Genomic DNA, 20,356 nt, shown 5'->3' with positions numbered 1-20,356 from the left:
AAAACGGTCCTTATAAAGTCAAGAGGGCTTCAGTTGCTTACAGAATTCTTGGCATTTTTGCATGTATTTTTTTTTTAATTTAGCTTAATCGAGTTTTGCTGAGTCGGGTACTTTAAATTGTTTTTTGTTGTAATATATCTCCTTCATAGGATAAAAAGGTGTCCACTGGACTCGAAACTTTCCTTCCGTTCTTGGTAATTCGCGAGATTTTTTTCCGCTCTTCGGTTTTGCTAAACTTGATAACCTCAGAAAAACAATTGTAACAGACATGAAAAATGTTTATCGGGGACGTGTTTTTCTCGAGAGATATTCCATGCTTACTTTTCTGTACCAATCGCAATAGACTTTTCTTTGCCAGAAAGTACGATATCCAAGCTTAATCTCTGAAAGGCTAAGCAAAACAGGAAACTCCTAAACATTTGTTGTCACCTCTAAGGTTCATCTGGTAAACTCGATTTAAATAGAAAATATATCGCGACCTTATTGCAGTTAAGACGGAAAATAAAAGCAAACATGTTCGCCGAGTTTTGTATATTTAGAAACCACGGAGTTCTATATCGAGTGGAGTACCGCAAATAGTTTTTTACTGTTGGTGAATATTTGCTGTTATATTTCTATTAATTTTGATGTCTGTGGTTTCCCCCTGGGCGTACACGAGTTGATATTGCCCCGGATATAGACCCTTGGTCATGTTCGCTGACCGCTAAATTTAGAATCGAAAGTCGCTTTCTTACCAGCATTCCACTACATTCCACTCTACCGTCTATGTTAAAGTACTTCCGTCTATGCTGAAGTTTTGATCAACCAATCAGAGATGCGAGAAAACGTCGTTATTCATCTATAAAGATCAGCAAATTGCTCCGAACGAGACAAACAAGAATTCAGACATCGTTCCGAATTTTCAAAGATGTCGTTTATAAAAGTCCTTGCCGTGATGTTTGCAATTTTTGAGATTGCAGTTCTAGTCTCCTCCAACAAAACAGGTACTGATACATTGGTTCCTTAGTTTTTAGTGTCAATGCGTACTTCTAAGACTCCTGTGTCCATGTGGATTAGGGGAATATTGTAAGGGGTCTATATGCTTCTAAAGGATATTTTGCGGTGCAATAACTTCCAGATTTATTTCCGTTGGGTCTCTTAACTTGACACATACCTATCACAAGTAGTAGAAGTGTATTAGGAATTCATTCAAATAGCATTTTCATCTTCCATCGTACGAGAAGGACTCTTGGCGACTTGGCGTACACCACGCGGTCGTCTCTGATTTACGACGGCGGAGAGTCGAGGACGGCGCACACGCAAGATGTCAGCGCGCGCGCTAACACATTTTAATTTTAGCGCGAGGAGAAATACGATGTGTGCACCGTCGTCGTCCTTCCGCCGTCGTGAATCTAGGGATTCTAGGTGCCTATTGCACCAGGGGTCAACTTGACGCAGGTGGGAGAACATGCATCACAGGAATTAGCGTAACTAACTTACGCGAAGTTTCTCTTGGCTCCATTATGTGAATAGTTGGTTTTACCAGTGACAGATGAGTTCCCTGAGTACAAGACACTAGACTTATTGCTGTTGATTCTTGTTTAGCTAAGGGTCAATGTTGGGGAAAAGGTGGAAAATTTCCATGTCACACATGCAACAAAATATTTAATATTAGTCTTCTCTATGTAGGTAGAGAAAGGAAGTGAAACGAAAACACTGCATTTATAACAAAGTCTGCTTTGTGTTTGAATGAAGTCGTACTAGACTCAATTAAGCGTCCATTTACTACATTCTAGGGGGCATCCAAAATTATAGCTTTGCTAGTATCGTTTAAGCAACTCCTTGCTTATGCAAACTCCAAACCGGATACACTTTCCTTATTACAGCTAGCACGATGGACGAGTTGGGAAGAAAAGTTCTTTTGCATGCAATGATGGATGCCAGCCCACTGAATCTACTACAGAAAGCTCGTTATCGCGTAAAAAGAGGGTACAGAAGATACGAACAAAGGGATTGGCTGAAACACCCTCTGTTCCCGCTTTATGACATTGATATCCACAGTAAGATAGCTTCAAATAGAGTAGTTATACTGGACTCTCTCGTAGTAATAAGGGGCCAAATTGTCTTTGCCAAATTCCATTCCGCGCTCTTGATTATGTATAAACGGAATAATAGCCGCCACGCCACCTGAAGACAGTCGTGCAAACAAATCAGACGCGCCCCCAGGGTAAGGCTTAAATTAATTACAAAAGACCGACCGGCGTTTGCCATCAACAACAGCAGCAGCAGCAAGCAGACGAAGACGCCATATTGAAAATTAAGCATAAGTTTCTGCTTATATTGCTCAACCAAATAGTATCAGGTGAGATATTACATGGGATAATTTCATATTTGTATCTTTGTTTCTCTAGTTTGCGAAGATGCAAAGCGAGAAAGTAAAGCCGGCTTGTGTGAATTGTGGGAAAAGCTTGGATACTGTCAATTCGCCAAGCACATCATGAAACGGTTTTGCCGCAAAACCTGTGGCTTTTGCAGTAAGTATGAAACACACCATTGCACCCAAGCTAGTCCCAGGCGTTCCTAACTGTGTTTTTGATTGGGTTTCCTGGGGTCGGTAAGAAACTTGTGAAGTTGTGACGTCTGAGGGTGAGCTAGCCAAACCCAAAAGCTGCCTCAAATTCATCTCAAAGGACAGAAAAGCATACGAATGCCTGGAAATAAACTGCAAAAGATATTACCAGAGGCCCGCGAAGAAAACAATGTGGGTTTAGTCGTTGACTTTTCAACTAAAGACACTGTTTCCGACTCGCTTGACGAATGTTTATGGCCCAGTGCAGCAATCATACCTTTAAAAATGAGACATACATTCGCCAGAAGGGGAATAAATGCGCTCTAACAGTTCAATGCAATGAAAAACAGCTGCTGTTGTTAAAGCATTATGCAATACATAAGAATAATATTTTCATTACGAATTTCATTATTCAAAATAGAACTCAAACAACATGTCACGGAAGTCGGAATCAACAATCTCCCAGCAGTCATTGCATGCGCATGGGCTGTCGAGAATACCTGCACACAGGGAGTCCAATTCTAAAATGCTTACTTTCGACAGAGGCCCCTGCGCCGCTTAAATGCCACTCGTCCAAATATGGCTGCTGTTGGGACAAACGAACAGAAGCCCTGGGACCCAATGGCAAAGGATGTCCATGTAAGTTAGTCCATCTCATCTCGGGAAAGTCCATTAATTTAGTGAAATCATCGCGCACAAAGATTTTGCCATTATTTCTATCACGTTTTTCACTTCTCGCGAGAATTTAACATGTAAATCCATGAGGATTTTGTATAGGTTTTCACTTCTCACTTGCCCATGTTTGCTTTCGCGCGGACCCGGGACTCGCCATTAGGCCCGGAAAAAGGGTTTGGGCCAACGCTTACGGAAACTTAGGTAACAACGGAAAGGGAACTTGAATTAGCGCAAGCTATATATAAAGGGTTGTGACTTTAAGACATTAAGTAAATAGCAAGCGAGAAACAGGGATTGGGCCAACGCTTACGGAAACTTAGGTAACAGGAACGGAGAGGGAACTTGAATTAGCGCAAGCTATATATAAAGGGTTGTGACTTTAGGACATTAAGTAAATAGCAAGCGGGAAACAGGGATTGAGAAAAAAAAAACGAATCCAGACCAACCTTCAGGCCCCTTGTTGAAAGCCGGGCTGTCATCACCTAGTTGTGAGTTAGAGTGCTGAATTTAACAATGCTTTGGGGGGGGGGGGGGTGTCTTTTCAGATTGTTATGACGTGTACCCGCACTCGTGTGGACAGTTTGACGATTACTGCCACAAGCGCGGCAGGAATGGGCGATTCATTCGCTATCACTGCTTCAAAAGATGCGGAGCGTGTGAAGGGAGGTAAGACATCGCCATGGTGATGGCGGATGAAATAACCGAAATAGATATACCACCATTAATTGGTCTTTTGCTTTCTTGAAGTATTTTCAAAGGTTTAAACTTCCGATGACAATTTGTTATAGGAAACATGGAAGAAGAGGAAGACATCGTTTAAACTAAAGAAGAATATAAAATACAGAAATAGCTAACATAAGCTTGTTATTTGTCTCTATCAACATTACGGTAAACAATGTACGAAAACTGGAGAACATGATAAAAACATAGAAATTTAAAATAATAATAGTAATAATAACTTGTCGAAAAGAACAATTTGGATTATACAGGTGTTCTCTGGCCGTTATCTGACTAACGTTATGTTTGAGGTCTTTAAATAAAAAATTTGAATTGCCAGGTTTATTAGGATTTCCGTTGTTATTTTCTATATAGAGCGCTTGGGTTACCTGTGGTATAGATAGCAAAAAGGAAAGCAGAGGCGGCAAGGAGCTGTTTGTTCCAGTCCGAGGGAACGTTCGGTGTGACCCCGCCTTCTTTTTCAGTTAAAGAGTTTGTATTGTTTCGGCTTAGTAGATGGTCACACCAGGGGCTCATAGTACTTAATGCCCAGCCCTTTCTCTCTGTGGCGCCTGCCACGTGATTACCCCCCCCCCCCTTAAATCCGGACCCAGTCCACAGTCCAGGCGCCACCATGGTACGTCAAATGGCTGGGAAGGCAATTGTTCCTGGATAAATAAGCATGCATGTTAAGCACCGCCAATAGAGGCCGGAGGGGCAGTTTTCGAAAAATGGCTGTCTTGCTTGTCTCTGTACACCCCAGTATTTCGAGACGCGCTATACGGCCCTGGTTTTTAAAGCCATAAACCAAACGACTTTCATTTTATGGTAATTTAATATAACAGAAAGGTAAGATATTATTTATTATTTGTATTTCTATTGTTAAATGCAAAAAAAATCAATAAAGCAAAAATTTGTTGTTTGTATCTTCTTCACATCTTGGCAAAAGTTATTTTCACGTTTGCCCCCATTTGAATGGTTTTCTCGTTATAAAACTCCACAAATACTATAAAACCACATAAACTAAAAATGTGTTGACAAGCATCGAAGAATTTAGACGTCTATAGTTCGCGTGATAATAGCTGCGTTTATAAATAGGCGATGTACACTAAGAATCATGTGACTTTTTGGGTGGCAAAGCTAACGGGGGGGGGGGGGGGGGGGGAAGGGGGAGGAGAATAGGGATATGTAAATACGCCGATCCGCAACATTTTCGGAGCAAATCCGTGGATCCGCAGATATTTTTAGATCCGCATGGTTTGACAGATAAACAATAGCATTGATTGAAATTCATTTAAAATCCGAAATTCGACCGTCAGAGCAGTCAAAATCCGTGCCCAAATTGGCAACAGATCCGTGATCCGCCGTATTTCCAAAATCCGCTGAAATAATCAATCCATAACCCGTGAGCATTTCGGGGCCGAATCCACAGATCCTCGAATCTATACCCCCCCCCCCCTAACACGAGCTCTGGCTTATGGCGACAAAATAGCAACAACAGGGTTAGTATAAAGGGGATTGTACGAAGGTATTTTTTTAACCTTAGGATTTATATTTTCATAAGATATCCAACACTAAAAAGAGGTCGTTTCCTACTTCTTTCACTTTTTCCTTGCAAAGAAAAAATAACTATACAAGTTTCTTAGAAAACATCCGATTAGATGTGTAAACATGATCTTTTGTAATGCAACCAGACCACCCGCTCAAAAACAACGCGTTTTATTCTTCACTGAAGTTTACGACTGAAAGAGTCTCCAAGGGACCCACGGCGCCTATGTACACCTCGATATTTTTCAGACTTTTACGTGTGGCGTAACCGACCAAGACAGTGCTAGGATTTGTACTGTACAGTTCACTAGATAGCGGTGCTGGGGCCGAAATCTCCAGCCTATCCATAAAGCTTTATAGCTGCCATACAGTGATTCAGCGCACGTCTTGGCATTAAAGCCGCATTGTCACCAGTTTACTTCCGGTCGACCACGTAACAATATCCGATGATTTTTAACGGAAAACGCGAAAAATATTTCAAAATATTGAAAGCAGTGTGTTTATTGGAAGTTTCTTTGAAGATCTGAATGATAATTTAGAGCGGATGGCCTGTTTAACATCTTGGATTTTTATAGATTCTTTTGTCTTTTAACGGTTGAGGTTTCCGTCGGACCTCCGGAAGTGAACTGGTGATAATGCGGCTTTAATACCAGGCGCGTTCCCAGGATTGGCCGAGGTGGGGGGAGGGGGGAGGGCGCTTTCATAGGTATCATAAGGAATAAGCCTTAGTGTATGAATATTCTTTAAAAAGAAATGACCCACTTTTTGGCTGTCATAGGGGGGAGGGTTGTTGCGCGCGCACCCCCTGTGTCCGCGCCTGGATACCAGGTTAGCTGCCAGGGAAAGGGAATTTATTTTATTTATTTTTGTTCTTTTTCTATTCCTATACTATTCCGCTATTTAGTCAAGAATTTTTTTTTGTCCGCACAGTTTTTTTTATCTTCGCTGTAAATTATTCCAAACTGTTGAGCTTTTGTAAATCAAACGGATGACGAGGTCTTGTGGCCTGCAGGGAGATACTGAAGGGAGCTAAATGACAAAGGACTCGTAGTAGTAGGGTGAGCAAAAATTCTTTTTGAGCTGTGACGGATGTGCCTTATATGCCATGAGCTGATAAATAGGGGTAAACAGTATATCCGCAACATTCTGTTACTGCATTTTCACGTAGCAACCGTTCTTTGAGTTTCACGTTTTGGTTGAGCTCTAGTGCACGCTTAGTTTTAAGCAAACAAATCTGCTCTATGCTTGCGAGTGTCTTTAAATGGTATAATTGCAATGTTGCAATGGGGTGGTCAGCTGGTAAGATCTTTGGCCTTGACTACACTGTGTCTGGTAGACTATTCCACATAGGGATACTTCGGGTGAAAAATGAATATTTGTATATTAATATTTGTGTCAACAATGAATTGAGGGACAAATTTATATCGGATAATCCGAGCATGCAAATAGCTTAAAAGGCATGAAATTTCATTTGGCGACCTTTTTTTTTTAATTTTCCGTTGCTTGGATAGACGGACCTGCACTGGCGCCTCCCTACCTGAAAGTGATACCATAGTCATACGGCAGAATGTGGTTCTCTTCTGCTAGTTCAGGGCCCATACCCAGGGTGTCCACTTCCGGTTCGCAATAGAAGTGCTTTTTATAAGCAAAACTATAAAGCATAAGCGAATTAGACCACACTGATGTGCCATAAATCTAAGTCAAAGTCAAACATTGTAGCCAAATCCGATAATAAATGTCCCGTAGAAATATTGCAATGGCACTAAATAAATCCCTTTTTTGTTATTTCGGTGGTGGTCAAATTTTATCAGAAAATCTCCCCACCCCCGGAAAAGATTGGTCCACTTTTTCAAATTTCACACTCTCCCAACAAAAATCCTGGGTACGGGCCTTAATTATCACAACTATGTTCACAACAGTTTCCATAGTGGTGCTGAGATATCTGGATATAATACGAGACTACCTGAAAGTTTCGCTAAGCATCCATCTAATTCTAGAATAAACATAATCTGAATAAACAATAAACTTTACGACGACTAAAATCGCATCAGGGGTAATTAAGGCGAAAGTTGTTTTTTAAGGTCTTTGATATATAATGCGAATACGAAAGTAAATGTTATAAAGACTAATGATATAATGGAAATGTGTAAGCCTAAATGTAGACTCCTTGTAAAGGCGGAAACTTGCACTTGGTTTGACCTTGAGTGCGTGGGCGAGAGCTTGCGACGTCTACATTTGAGTGGTTTTCGGGTCTAGAACATTTTAGTGGTTTTCGGTGGAATTCTATTAATACCGATTATCTAGAGCTAAAGGAGGAAGAGAAGAGGTATTTCAGATGTGGAATGTATATACATGGCGATTTTTGTGGAGAAAGAGAAAAACAGATTTAGGATTTTCCGGGGTCCTTGTGGTATAGCTCTCTATCAAATTTGTAATTCAAATGGCATAGTATACTTTTATCATTCCTTTATTTCATTAGAACTTAATACTCAGTTGGCATATTCCTTTTGAAAACACACTATTTGCAAGGTTTTGTTGAAAAAATGAAACGCTGGTGGCTATGATGATAGACAGCGTGCAATGACAATGAAAAAAATTGGGCTTTTTTAAAGGCTAAAAATATTTCCTCACTAAGAAATGAAATATTTACGGATGCGTCTCTTATACATGTAAGCTAGAACGCCTTTGGGCAAAATTATAATAATCTATTTAGAAATACCGTCCGGATATTTGACACGGAAGTGTGTGGGTCTCCACTTCCTGCATTCTCAGACCGGGCTAATAATGGGACAAACCGCTGACAGACAGAACGATAAAGTGCGTCGCGTGAAAGTCTGGCGGGGGTCATTTGGCTAAGAAGTGAATTTTTGCATGATTTTAATTCCACTACGACGCATTTTCGTAAGTATAGTCTACTAATGATACTTAAAAAGATAATTGTAGTATCAATAAAAATGTCTGGAAAAGGTACATTCTTGCTAGGCCGCTACGGCTTTGACGAAGCCTTGACGAATTGTTGTGATCTGGATTAGAATAAAGTATTTTACAACCTTTTGTATCACTCTAGTCGAAAATGAACGAATGCCCTCGCCTTCAAAACGTATGCTAAGGCTTCACCTTTAAGATATAACACGTCAAGTCAAGTTCGAGTCAAGTGCTTTCGCCAGTCACCGTGTGTTAAAGTATCACATTCCCGATGACAAATCTACCAATAACGCATTTATAAGCCACTTAGCTTTAAAACAAACATGATAAAAAGGATCCAGTTACTTAGCTTTAAAACAAGCATATTAAAAATCCTGTCAAAAGGCAATTAATAAGCTTCCTGTGCTATTGGATGTGTTATTTGTAAAACATACAGGTTGGACCGGCTTAGGATTTAATAATAGTTCCGACCACTTAGTAGCAGTTTTCCAAGTCGGTAGTATGGAGCGCAACAAAAACTGAATACGCTCTTTATGAAAGGTCAGTAGTGCTGACTGTTTATTCTCGCCTTCTTGCCTCGGGACAAAAATGACAAATTAATAGTATATCCAATCAACATTCCCGGTTGCCAATATAGCTTATATCGTGATCAATAACAAAATGATGGCTTGGCTAAAGTTCAAGACTTCAGAGTACACCCTGATCCGGAAATAAAATCAGTGTTTCTAGATATATGTCATGAATTGTTAGTTATGCGTGACCAGTAAAAGAATTTGATGTACCGCAAACGCCCAACTGAGGTCATCAACAAACAAACCAATCACGATTAAGGAAAGAATTCTCAAAGTTTTATAAATTCTCAGTAAACTAGTCTGTGATCATTTAGATCATCCAGCGAGAGGTTTTAAAGTCAAAAGACCGATTTATTGACAAACAGCTTGGAAAATCAAAGAAATATAGAATATGGATGTTACAAAGCAAAGCTTGGTTTTATTTTTAATTTTTTGCCAAGTTGTAAATACAACAGTTGACGCAGCAAAACGTGGTAAGTAATAAAATACTGTCATATTAATTTTTGTATAATGTATTTTTTTATTTCGCTATACTTTGCCAGGGTTTCGAGGTTTCCTTTAACATTCACAACTTCCTCTTGTATATCCGATTTTGATAATCGTGTTTTAAAAATCATTATCTTTGTTTGTAAAAACCAATTATTATCAGAATCTATGGATAGCTTATTTAACTAGAAGAAAAAACCTTTGTTCAAATCCTACTTTCAGCCAAGATTACTTCTGAATTGCTAGAGAAAAAACGTTACGAACTTCTCAGCTCGTTTGTGGACGGACATTTGGCCAATGAGGTTTCGACACAGGGCTCCCGCGTGAGACGATACGTGCAGCGACCAGACTGGACCAAACACCCACTCTTTCCTCTTTATCCAATCGATTACACAGGTAAACACGAGTAAAAATGATTGGAATTATTGTTGATGTTGTGAGTTGATGTTTTATGAGGAAAAGTTTTAGCCTTGCGTTGAGAATAGACAGATTATTATTCATGCCACATGTACATTTGTTTGTTTATTAATTGGCAGTGAAATATACGGCCAATTATCGTAATTAAAGTAGTTGTCCGTTCCGACAAGAATGCCCCAAAACAATATGTAAAACGTGGTTTATAAAAAGTTTGAATTTCAAAGTAGCTGTCCGCTATATAGTGTACAACAAACACTGTACAGTTTATAATCCAAATGTGCTGGAGTTAGTTTTGGGACGAATATCACTTTAATCTTGTGAATTATTTTACGAATTTGCAGCGTTCTAGCAAAAAAAACGTTCGGTCCAGAAAAATGTTTATGTCTGTCAAAGTTTTAGTCTAGATTTTTTGCGGTCACAAGTCTAAAGATTAGAGCGCTCCAAACATGCGCGGCACGTGAAGCGAAGATGGCTATCCACATAGAAGTTTGTTGTTTTATCACAAAAAGCATTTGTCGCTGACTTTACGTGCGAGAGGGAGTTTTTTTTTACAGAAATAAGTCACGTTTATCTTGTAACGCTTTCGACATAAACAGTTTAACACGATAACCTATTGATAATAAACTAATTATGGATTAATAATTGACTGAAAAGTTGATGAAACAGGAAATACATAGTGCAAGATTCCAAAATGGCCGAATTTAAGTAGATTGACGATGAAAGTAAGTAAAAATACCGACAATAATAAAATGTCGGTAGTCGGCAAATATTTTTTTAGTCGCTAGTCACTAGTGTTTTTCATGTTTTGTCGGTAGTCAGTTACTTTTAACCCCATATAGACCCTGAACTGAAGAGATGATGGGAATCATAATGCATTAGTCAATTGAAACCCCCACCCCCATGGTCCCGGGGAAGGGTGGGGGATTAAACTTTGACACTGTACAAAACAGAGAAAAGCCCCCACCCACCTTCATCAGGACAAAACTGCAGTGAAATGCCCCTACCCCTCGGGGTGCAAACTATAAGCCTTTATATTTCAAAGCCAGTGCACCTCGGTGAGTACATTTGTGTCAATAACTATGAAGGTGAGAGGTTTTTATGATTAATGAAAAAATAAATCATCTTATTTGATATTCATATTTTTCTTTCATATTTGTTTTCGCATATTTCTCCATGCAGCTTGCTATAGAAGAAAAAGAGTCTCAAACCAGTAACTGACATGACTTTTGTCAAAGTACATTATTGTGAGGCTATTCATGTGTCCCCAGGCCCCCATGGTGGGGGAAAATTCTTGGAGTCCAAAACATTCAATCCCTCCACCCCTCGGAACAGATTCTTGTTCAAAAGTGCTCTGAACCCCCACAGTTCCCCGGGACCATGGGGGTGGGGGTGGGGATCTCAGATGATTAGTGCATAAAGATAATGAGGAGGAGATGGACGATGATTATAATGAATGATGATGAGTGATGGTGATGTAGAAGGGGATAAAAAGATTAATGTAATTTTGTTAACGTGCCTCCTCGGTCTATCTTCAGTTTGCAAGAATAACGATAGAGAAGAAAAGTTCGGATTGTGCAAAATCTGGAAAGACCTTGGATTCTGTCGAAAACGAAAATATATCATGAAGAAATTCTGCCAAAAGGAATGCGGATTGTGTAGTAAGTATAATCTTATAACAAAAGTATAAAACCTAAAAATCTTCAACATTCTGCCATTTTGTGAGTGACTAACTAAATGTTTTGAGTGACCCCAGTAGTAGAACATATAGAGTTCTTCTAATGACGTCATATCTCCTTATTTGCACAGAGGCATTAGCACCGCCCATCTGTCAATCAACAACATACGGCTGCTGCTGGGACAACACTATAGCAGAAGGACCCAACGGTCAGGGGTGTCCAGGTAGGTCACGCAATCTCTCTTATCTTTCATCAAGTCACGCAATCTCCCTCATCTTACATCAAGTCACACAATCTCTCTTACACTATGTTACCTCAAGTCACGCAATGTCTTATGTTACCGCAAGTCACGCAATATTTCTTATGTTACCGCAAGTCACGCAATCTCTCTTTTGTTACTGCAAGTCACGCAATTTCTCTAATGTTACCTAAAGTCACGAAATTTCTCTTATGTTACCTAAAATCACGCAACCTCTCTTATGCTACCGCAAGTTACGCAATATCTCTTATGTTACCGCAAGGCATGCAATCTCTCTTATGTTACTGCAAGTCACGCAATCTCTCTTATGTTACTGCAAGTCTCGCAATCTCTCTTATGTTACTGTGTTACTGCAAGACACGAACTCTCTCTTCGTTAGCAATCACGCAATTTCTCTTATGATATAACATGTGCTGTAATAACCAAATAAGTGTCACACAATAGAGTGAAAAAAGTAATTTCCCATGTCATAGTATATTCGACTTTGACAACCGTGAGTATCTTTCACCCCACGCTTTTAGATAAGACCAATAACGCCAGCACCTCAGGCTCATACCACACATTACCATCGGCTTATTCAAAGGAGTAACTGAGATACAAATTTCGTTTCTGGAAGTAACGGACATAAGCAACGGTCGTTATTTAGAAATTTTCTTGCTAATAGACCGTTCCATTTACAAATGAGTAAACAATAACAATAATTTTCTGATCAACATTATTTTTTGTCGTGTGACTGGCTTTTGTAATCGTATCTCTGTCTCTCCCCAGCTTGTTACGATAGATACCCTCACACGTGCAAGCAGTTCGACGACTACTGTATAAAACCCGGACGAAATGGCAGGTTTATTCGCTACCACTGTTTCAATTCCTGCGGCCGCTGCGCAATGTAAGTCCTTCAACTGTCTCACACGGTCACATCCGTGGATTTTATTAATCGCGCATCCAAAAGGCACAGTAATGTTTGAGTGTTTGCAATCTCGTACCCAGAGCCTTGTATTTGGCGACGCTCGCGCAGCAAAGAAAGGTCCTGGTCTGTATTACATAACGTCTATGGCGCGGGCGCGGTATTTTCGTCTTAAAATATTCCCAAAATATGGCTCAATTTTTTCCGTATAACATTTCACAGGCAAGCTGGTTACGCGGCGAAGAACCATAGAGCCTAGTCAAGAATATTTCAAGTCATCGCTTGATGCAAAGACGATTGCCTAAATCAGCGCAACAGAAAGGCACACTAGTCTTAAGCAGAGAGGGGGTAGGGTGTATATTATTATTAAAACTCAAGCAAAGAATGGAGTATATTTTTGAACTAGAAAAATAATTGTACAAAAAATTTACAGTAATCGTTGCAGAAAAAGGCAGTAAAAAATCAATCAGTCATGCGTTACTGACTTAATACCCCGGTAGGGCGTGATGCGAGATGGTCCTTTTTAGTGTGGCGCAGCTTGAAAAGATGTGCCCTTTGGTTTACGGTCCTTTTTCTAGAAGACTGGAAACACAGGGGGGCTTTAAACTCACTTTGACAAAAATTCGAATCAAGGCACGAACTCGAAAAAATCCCGACCAATCAGTCATGCGTTACTGACGTTACTGCGTTCTTAGAAAGCAGGTTAGCGCTAACCCAGGGATGAATGACCTTTTTATTCAATGAAATGTCAAGATAGCCGTATTTAGCCCTGGGTTAGCGCTAACCTGCCGTCTAGGAACCGGCCCCAGAGCAGGATTCAAACCTGGGCCAGAGTGGCGAGATGCCGACGCGCTAACACACTAGGGCACCCATACGACAGAAGTTAATCATATTACAATTTGGTCCCCTGCTCTCACGAGGCGGAACTGGCTGCTTCGTCCTTATATTTGTTATGATCCCTGACATATGGATTGAGAAGGGCATCTCTCCGACTTCGATTAAAAAACCTGGGAAAATAAAAGAGAAAGTAACATCATGTATAGCTCCCTAACATCCACCCCTTTCAGACCTGCCTTTGCAGAGTTTATACCCAGGCGCGGGAACCTTGAATTTGCTGAGGGGAAAAGGGGGTACTTAGCCCCCCTTCCCCTGCCCTCCCCCAAACCCCCCCCCCCCCCCCCGGCTACGCACCTGTATAGATGATATGGAATTAAGTCATTAAGTCAAACACGGCACGTTTCTAAACGACGGACGACAACCGGAAGTTTAACGCTTTGCTTTTCTGTAAAGTTTTTTGCTCCAACCCAATAAAAAAAGGGAGTATCTGCGTGGCAGTCTCTTACAAAAGAAATCTGCTAGCGGCGCTATAGAGTCAAACCACGGGCTATAGGACCATTTTTATTCCATAGTGATGTCTAATGCTTGTCAGTGCCGAATAGACTTCTCATTCCTACTAAAACTGGATGTATTTGATTTGTTTTCCTAACGGAAAAAACGCGCCGCTGTAGGTCGCGTTACTCATTTGCCAGGCGGCGGTTACATAGCGCGTCGTTTGAAAGGTAGTAAGCGCGTATGCACAAAGCTCGTTGGAGAAGCGGAACCAAGGCACTTTGGAGAAAAACTGTCCTATAGCCCGTGGTCAAGCCCTTTACTTCTAGTCGCCGTCCGTCGACTAAAAAGGTATCAGATTTGTTCCTAATTTTATGCTTATCTCTACCTTTTAGGATCCCTTCTGATTTGTAGAACTGTCCTAGCAAGGTGCAATAGAAAGTCCCCGTGCGCATTCTCCAACAGGTTACACGTTGGCATAAAGTAATGCGGGCAATGTTTGTTCACAAGACAATGCAGCAAATCGTCCAGCAATCCCATGATGACTTGCGCAACGTTACGCTCGACCCAGACATCCATTGGCATTCTTTCACATTTCCAAAGGAAGATTGTTTTTAAGTAGTAGGAGCTTAAAACGTTTGGGGTTGTAAGTTCTTGGTAATAAATACCCTTGAAAACACAAAAGCAATGCCGCATCAATTCAGTCATATGTGCAAAAAGAGTTTTCTCTGCATTGGAGAATGAAAGACGCCATTCTAAACCCGTGGGATTTTTGAAGGGCGACTTATTGACAATAAAAAAACCATCATTTCGAATCTGGTCAAGAATAGAGGGTGTTGGCCATCGTCGTTCTCGGTGGAAAAATCCATCGGCAATGGATGGCCATCCCCTGCAATACATCGCGGCAACGAGGTCGGTTGAAAATTTCCTGTATATCAGAGCATCGGACGCAACAGGCAGTCTGGAATGTCCAGGAAGCATTGCATCAGTTGGAGCTAAAACCTTACGGATAATTTTACTAAAAGAACCCTTGAAAAAGTCCACTATGAAGTCATCTATATCGGAAGAGCCAGGAAATTTAACGTCGCCCTCTAAAGTTACAGCCGCACCACCACAATACTTAAGAACGCCCGAAAAATGCTCTTTTAATCCAGAAGACAAAAGGGAATCGTAAAAACTTTTGAGTGGTAAAACAAAGGGCTTGGAGGGGTCTCTAAGAATTTCAGAAAGTAATGAGTGAAAGGCGAATATGAAAGGGGTTTGTCTATTGGATAAATAGAACAAAGTTTTCTTGCCTTCCTCGTCGGATTCACTCATTGTGCGAAACAACCAAGGGTGTCTCAATCTTTTCTTTAGCCCCTCACGAGTAAAACGAATTCTTAGGAAACCTGGATGGTCCGGAATGTCTTCAAAAACTTCAAGCTGTTCCTCCGGGGACAATGTATGGCAACTTGTCACCATGATGTCAAGCTCTAAAACACCGCCTCGAGATGATGGAGCTAATGAAGTTCCTTCAGCGACACTTCCAGAAAAAACTAGCCTGAAATTTTCACATTGTGCTAGGAGGTTAGCCGCCAGCTGTAGTTTCTCGTATACATCAGAAAAGTCCTTTTTGAGTTCTGAAAAGGCATCATTCAGAAGCGAGGAGATATCTTTCCAGTATAATCCTGTTGCCAAATCGATTTCCATTTGGCTGGTGAACGACAAATGTGAATAATAAAAAAGAACTGTTGCATAAAGAGTATAAAAAGATGAGTACATGGAAAGTTAAGGTCTCCGATATGTCACATTGCTTGTAGACAATCCTGCTAAAAGGTAGCTTGTACTATAGCTTCAGAGACTTCAACAGGAAATAAATGATCCAGAAAAATATATGAATAGCATTGACATCACATCAATATTTAAACTTTGCTATTGGTTTATCATATTAGCATTATTGTTTCACTTTCTGGAGATGAAAAAAACGGAAAATAATTAATGCAGTGTCACTTTCTGAACTCTCAATTTGCCATATAGTATGTTAACAATAAACATCTTTCTTTTACTTTAATTGTTTCAATGTGTTGTCCCTGTATATCTTATGATTCTGTAGCACCTCTATATGATCTATCAATTACGCTGTGCTGCTCATAAAATTGACTGCATCTTAATATGTACTAACACTTTAGTTGGTGCTGTTAATGAGAGTCACTTCACTCTAATATGTCTTTGTTTTCATTGTAACTCATACTGTCCATATTTCCAAGGGCCGTTGTATTCTGTTTCCTCTGTGTTTTCTTAACAAAAGTTTAACCCATTTGCAAAGCTTTCCCCATTATCCAGATTATCCACTCACATTATTCACATCCACAATCCGATGTGGTCTCTTTGCCTTGTAATTTTCTAAGGTAAAAAAATGCATATAACTCAATGAAAATCTAGCCTTAAAAATTGATAACAGTTTTTGTTAATAGGTTGTGCAGGTAGTAAAGTTCATGCCATTTAGTCTTGGGATACAGGCATGTACCTAGGGGGGTGTGCAGAGTGTGTCTGCAACCCCCTTGGTCACAAAAACATTGGGTATAAGGCGTACACAGGAGGTGCACAGCCCCTCCCCCCCCCTTGGTGGCCAAAAAGTCATTTCTTATCTTCAAATATTATGCTTTTTTTTTATATGATTCCTATGACTGCGCACCCCCCCCCCCCCTCGGCCAATCCTGGGTACGCGCCTGGGTAACTTCTTCCATCCCCTTTTGCAAATCCTCTATACATGCCTGGAATTTTTCAAAAAGAGCCAAGGCAAAGGGCACACCAAACGCAGCCCCTAAATTGTCTTTATCAAACAAAGACGATGTCTTTGAAATTTATTGGGTTGGAAAGGGTAATAGAATATTTAAGAAATAAAATATTCTTTGCATGTCTTCATGTAATATATGAAAAATGAGTGCAAGTGTTTCATCAGGGATTCCAAACACCGAGAGAGATGAAAGCACGAGGCCGTCTGGTTTTCTTGATTTAACCAATCGCCCAATTGTGTGATTAAAATTATGATAAATAAAGTTGTCATCGATGTTATTGTTCTATATGGGTCCTATGCATGGATCTTGATATCCAATTAGAACCCAGATAAACATCACTAGTGGTTTGGATCACATATCCAAATCACTAGTGATGTTCATCTGGGTTTTCATTGGGTATCAAGACCCATGCATGTGACCCATTTCCTCTCCACTCATTGGCTAATGCATGCATGAATAATTAATGAGTTTGAGAATAAGTTTTGAAAAACAAGGTGTTTTTGTTTGGGATAATTTTAGAGCAGATCAGTGTAGCATGAGACCGCAGACCCCAAACAAACACCAAGGTTTTTAAATCTCAATGAAGGCACAAAAAGAATGTTTTATTTATTTATAAAATTATTTCTAATCCTACCCAAAAGACCAAAAAAAACATCTCAACAACATTCATGGCATCATTCCAGTGCATTTCAGCTCGCGCACAGAAAAACTGGCTTCAAATTCAAAGTAATATTATTTTTACTTCATCATTGGGTGGTTCATCTATTTGGACTTATTCAGCAATATCAAATCTATCAAAAGCAAGATGCTGCACCTCTACTTATGCTGTTGTGTCTTTGGCAAATAGCTCTCTATAAAAGGACTGGATAAGCAGTTTTAGTTATAATTAAACCACCCCTGTAAGGTAGCCACTTTTCCAACATATTACTGGAGTGTTTGTTGTTTTTAGTGGCCATAAAATTAAAAGATTGTCTTAACCCATTGACTCCTGGCTTTTTTTGAGCTGAATTTACAAAAAACAGACTGAGAACAGATACCTCCCCCCTTATTCTGAGTTTTATACAGCCCGTCAAAGTCAAACACAGCTGCACCTAGTCAGCGGTATCCAAGCTTTCCAACAGTGCTTTGCGGTCCCCACTTTTAATCCCTCGTCATTGTGCTGAAGCCAGCACAAGTTGATGGTTGCTTGTATTTTTCATCAAAAATACAGCTATGAGCATATTAGGAGAGTGTCTCAGGACATCATGAAGTCTTTTGGGGCATAATTGAGTGCTTTGCTTATGGATATTTACAAGCAAAGGTGGATTCATGATGATTTTTTCTTGTTTGGCTTTGCCTGGATGATAAAATAATTTTCTAATGAATCACCACAGCTCTCCTAAATGCTGTCTTTTCTGAAACCAAATTGATTCCAAAATTGTTTACATTGCTATTCTGGGTCTGTATGACCTGGAAATGATTTGTTTGGCTTCGGGGTGAAAAGACTTATAAAAAGCCATCTGACTTTGGGGAGAGGAGTGCTGACTGGCCCTCCCCTCGTGAATTTTCCCCTGGATCTCCCAGAATGCTTTGCGATACATAAAGACATCTCCGTGGTTTTACAAGCCTTCAAGGAGTGGACATTGTGTTTTGAGGCCATGGAAATGAACCTGGAGGATCAGAATAAAGGTATCTATTTGTGTCTTGAGCTGTGTTTGCTGATCTCTCTCCCTTGTGTGGTATTTTGAGCGTTTTATTGAGAGGGGTGATTCTGCTTTTCTCTCCTTGCTCGATTTGAGATTTGTCAAAGAACCTGTGCTATTATTTGGCTTAAGAGTAGATGCCAACACCTTGGTTGGATGCATATCTGCAAGACCATTTATCCCTTAGACTGATGCCTGAGTATCTTCATCTTGTTGTGTTTATTTTGCATTTATGAATTTTTTGGGTTGTGGGTACTTCCCAAAGCCGGTACAGGCCGGTTGAGGGGTCAATGTGATAATATAAGTCTCTGATAGATATTTAAGGGGACAATAAAAAATTTAGAGGTAGGCTAAAGTTCCTTTTTTCCTTCTAAAAAGGTAATCAGCACAGTTGCAAAGGTGATTGCAGAGGCAGCACTATACTTTCCTTTTATCTGAACTGTATTATTCCTGTTGTTGTTCCTGGCCATAATTTGAAAGCGAAATCGAAGTTGCAAACTAAATTGTAAAACTAAAACAATTTCAAAGCGAAATCAAAGTTAAAACCAAAATTAATTGTTAAACAAAGTATTCTGAAATCGAAATCAAATCTATAAGCAAACTTAATTGTAAACAAAAACAATTTAAAAGCGAAATCAAAATTAAAAGCAAACTAGATTGTAAAACAAAAACAATTTGAAAACAAAATCAACATTAAAAGCTACGGTAAATGATTGTAAAATCTTGTCGGCCTATCTCTGCCATTGTATCCCATGGTGCACATCGGCCCTTAGCATAATAAAAAGCGAGGAGTACAGACTATATTCTTCTAAACACTCATTCGAGAGACCCCTTTCTTAGGGATCTGTCCTATTGGGCCTTGTTTTTGTCCTTAGAGAAACATTGCAAGGGAGCATGACAATGAAAACCCCTCACACGTGTTTTTTGTGTAAGGGAAGTTAGCTGACTTGCGCTTCTGGTGGCGCGGGGCTCAGATTATGAAGTGGATTGTGTCTGTCAACAGGCACAATCGGCAAGTCGGTTAAAGACCGCCCGAAGATGTTTCTCTAGGGACAAAAACAAGGCCCAATAGGACAGATCCCTAAGAAAGGGGTCTCTCGAAAAAGTGTTTAGAAGAATATAGTCTGTACTCCCCGCTTTTTATTATGCTTAGGGCCGATGTGCACCATGGGATACAACTCATTTTGGTTTTAACTTTGATTTCGCTTTGAAATTGTTATGGTTTTACAATTTATTTCGCTTTTGAATGAAAAAAAAATGTGATTTTTCCTCCAAGAAAATAAAGAAATCGAACGACAGCGATCGGCCACCATACAGGACAGAATTTTCAGAGAACATGCATGGCATCATTCCAGTGCATGTCCAAATAGATGAACCACCCAATGATAAAATAGAAGGCAGCCCTCCTCTTATAAAATCAGGGAAAACATCCACCTTGAAGATTTGTTTTCAAAGATCGCTGTGGAAAAGTTGGACGGGTTACGTAAGCTTAAGTTTTGTTTCGATCATGAATAAAGTCACCTTTTCTTTTCGGCGCATGATCGCTGAAATTGTTGAAATTCCTCCATGCACTTTGATCTGTCCCCGTTGTTCCTCTCGAGGCATTCTTTTAACGGCTGATAATCACAAGGAGAGGCAACTTCATTATTTGTACCATTTTGTTGCTCACTTCCTCTCGATCGGTCAGACATCTTGGATTTTGTTGACCCACAATGCTGTGCGGACTAATAGGGCCATTAGCGTTAATCGGAGCTTTTTTTATTTCACTTTAGAAATGTATCCTAAAAGTAATTTAGAGTTCAGCTTGATGAAACAAAAGGCTATACTAACTCTAGAAAACG

The 20,356-nt window shown here is 40.0% G+C and overlaps 3 protein-coding genes across 4 annotated transcripts; 2 read left to right on the top strand and 1 right to left on the bottom strand.

The window, feature by feature from the left end:
• Window positions 1–689: 689 nt before the first annotated feature.
• On the top strand, window positions 690–4,285 carry LOC116619011. 2 transcript variants are annotated; one of them, XM_032383304.2, is made up of 6 exons: window positions 690–983; window positions 1,866–2,039; window positions 2,391–2,513; window positions 3,092–3,187; window positions 3,769–3,889; window positions 4,012–4,285. In XM_032383304.2, the coding sequence occupies exons 1-6, from the start codon at window positions 908–910 to the stop codon at window positions 4,046–4,048; spliced, it is 627 nt and encodes a 208-aa protein (XP_032239195.1). In that variant the 5' UTR covers window positions 690–907; the 3' UTR covers window positions 4,049–4,285. The 2 variants fall into 2 exon arrangements, with proteins under 2 accessions (XP_032239195.1, XP_032239196.1); XM_032383305.2 differs by lacking the exon at window positions 690–983 and adding an exon at window positions 1,237–1,437.
• A 4,157-nt stretch (window positions 4,286–8,442) lies between these two features.
• On the top strand, window positions 8,443–13,198 carry LOC5513722. Its single transcript, XM_048726195.1, has 6 exons — window positions 8,443–8,455; window positions 9,661–9,867; window positions 11,424–11,546; window positions 11,695–11,787; window positions 12,592–12,709; window positions 12,950–13,198. The coding sequence occupies exons 1-6, from the start codon at window positions 8,443–8,445 to the stop codon at window positions 12,984–12,986; spliced, it is 591 nt and encodes a 196-aa protein (XP_048582152.1). The 3' UTR covers window positions 12,987–13,198.
• On the bottom strand, window positions 13,107–20,254 carry LOC5513723. The gene is made up of 3 exons (XM_001633938.3): window positions 20,037–20,254; window positions 14,445–16,438; window positions 13,107–13,734 (listed from the first exon to the last, which is right to left on the bottom strand). Exons 2-3 carry the CDS (start codon window positions 15,815–15,817, stop codon window positions 13,641–13,643), a joined length of 1,467 nt encoding a protein of 488 aa, XP_001633988.3. The 5' UTR covers window positions 15,818–16,438; window positions 20,037–20,254; the 3' UTR covers window positions 13,107–13,640.
• Between the last annotated feature and the right edge of the window lie 102 nt (window positions 20,255–20,356).

The sequence above is a fragment of the Nematostella vectensis genome, chromosome 4 (assembly GCF_932526225.1).
Source record: "Nematostella vectensis chromosome 4, jaNemVect1.1, whole genome shotgun sequence".
In the NCBI taxonomy this organism is placed as follows: domain Eukaryota; kingdom Metazoa; phylum Cnidaria; class Anthozoa; order Actiniaria; family Edwardsiidae; genus Nematostella; species Nematostella vectensis.
This window is presented reverse-complemented; position numbering and strand designations above follow the sequence as displayed.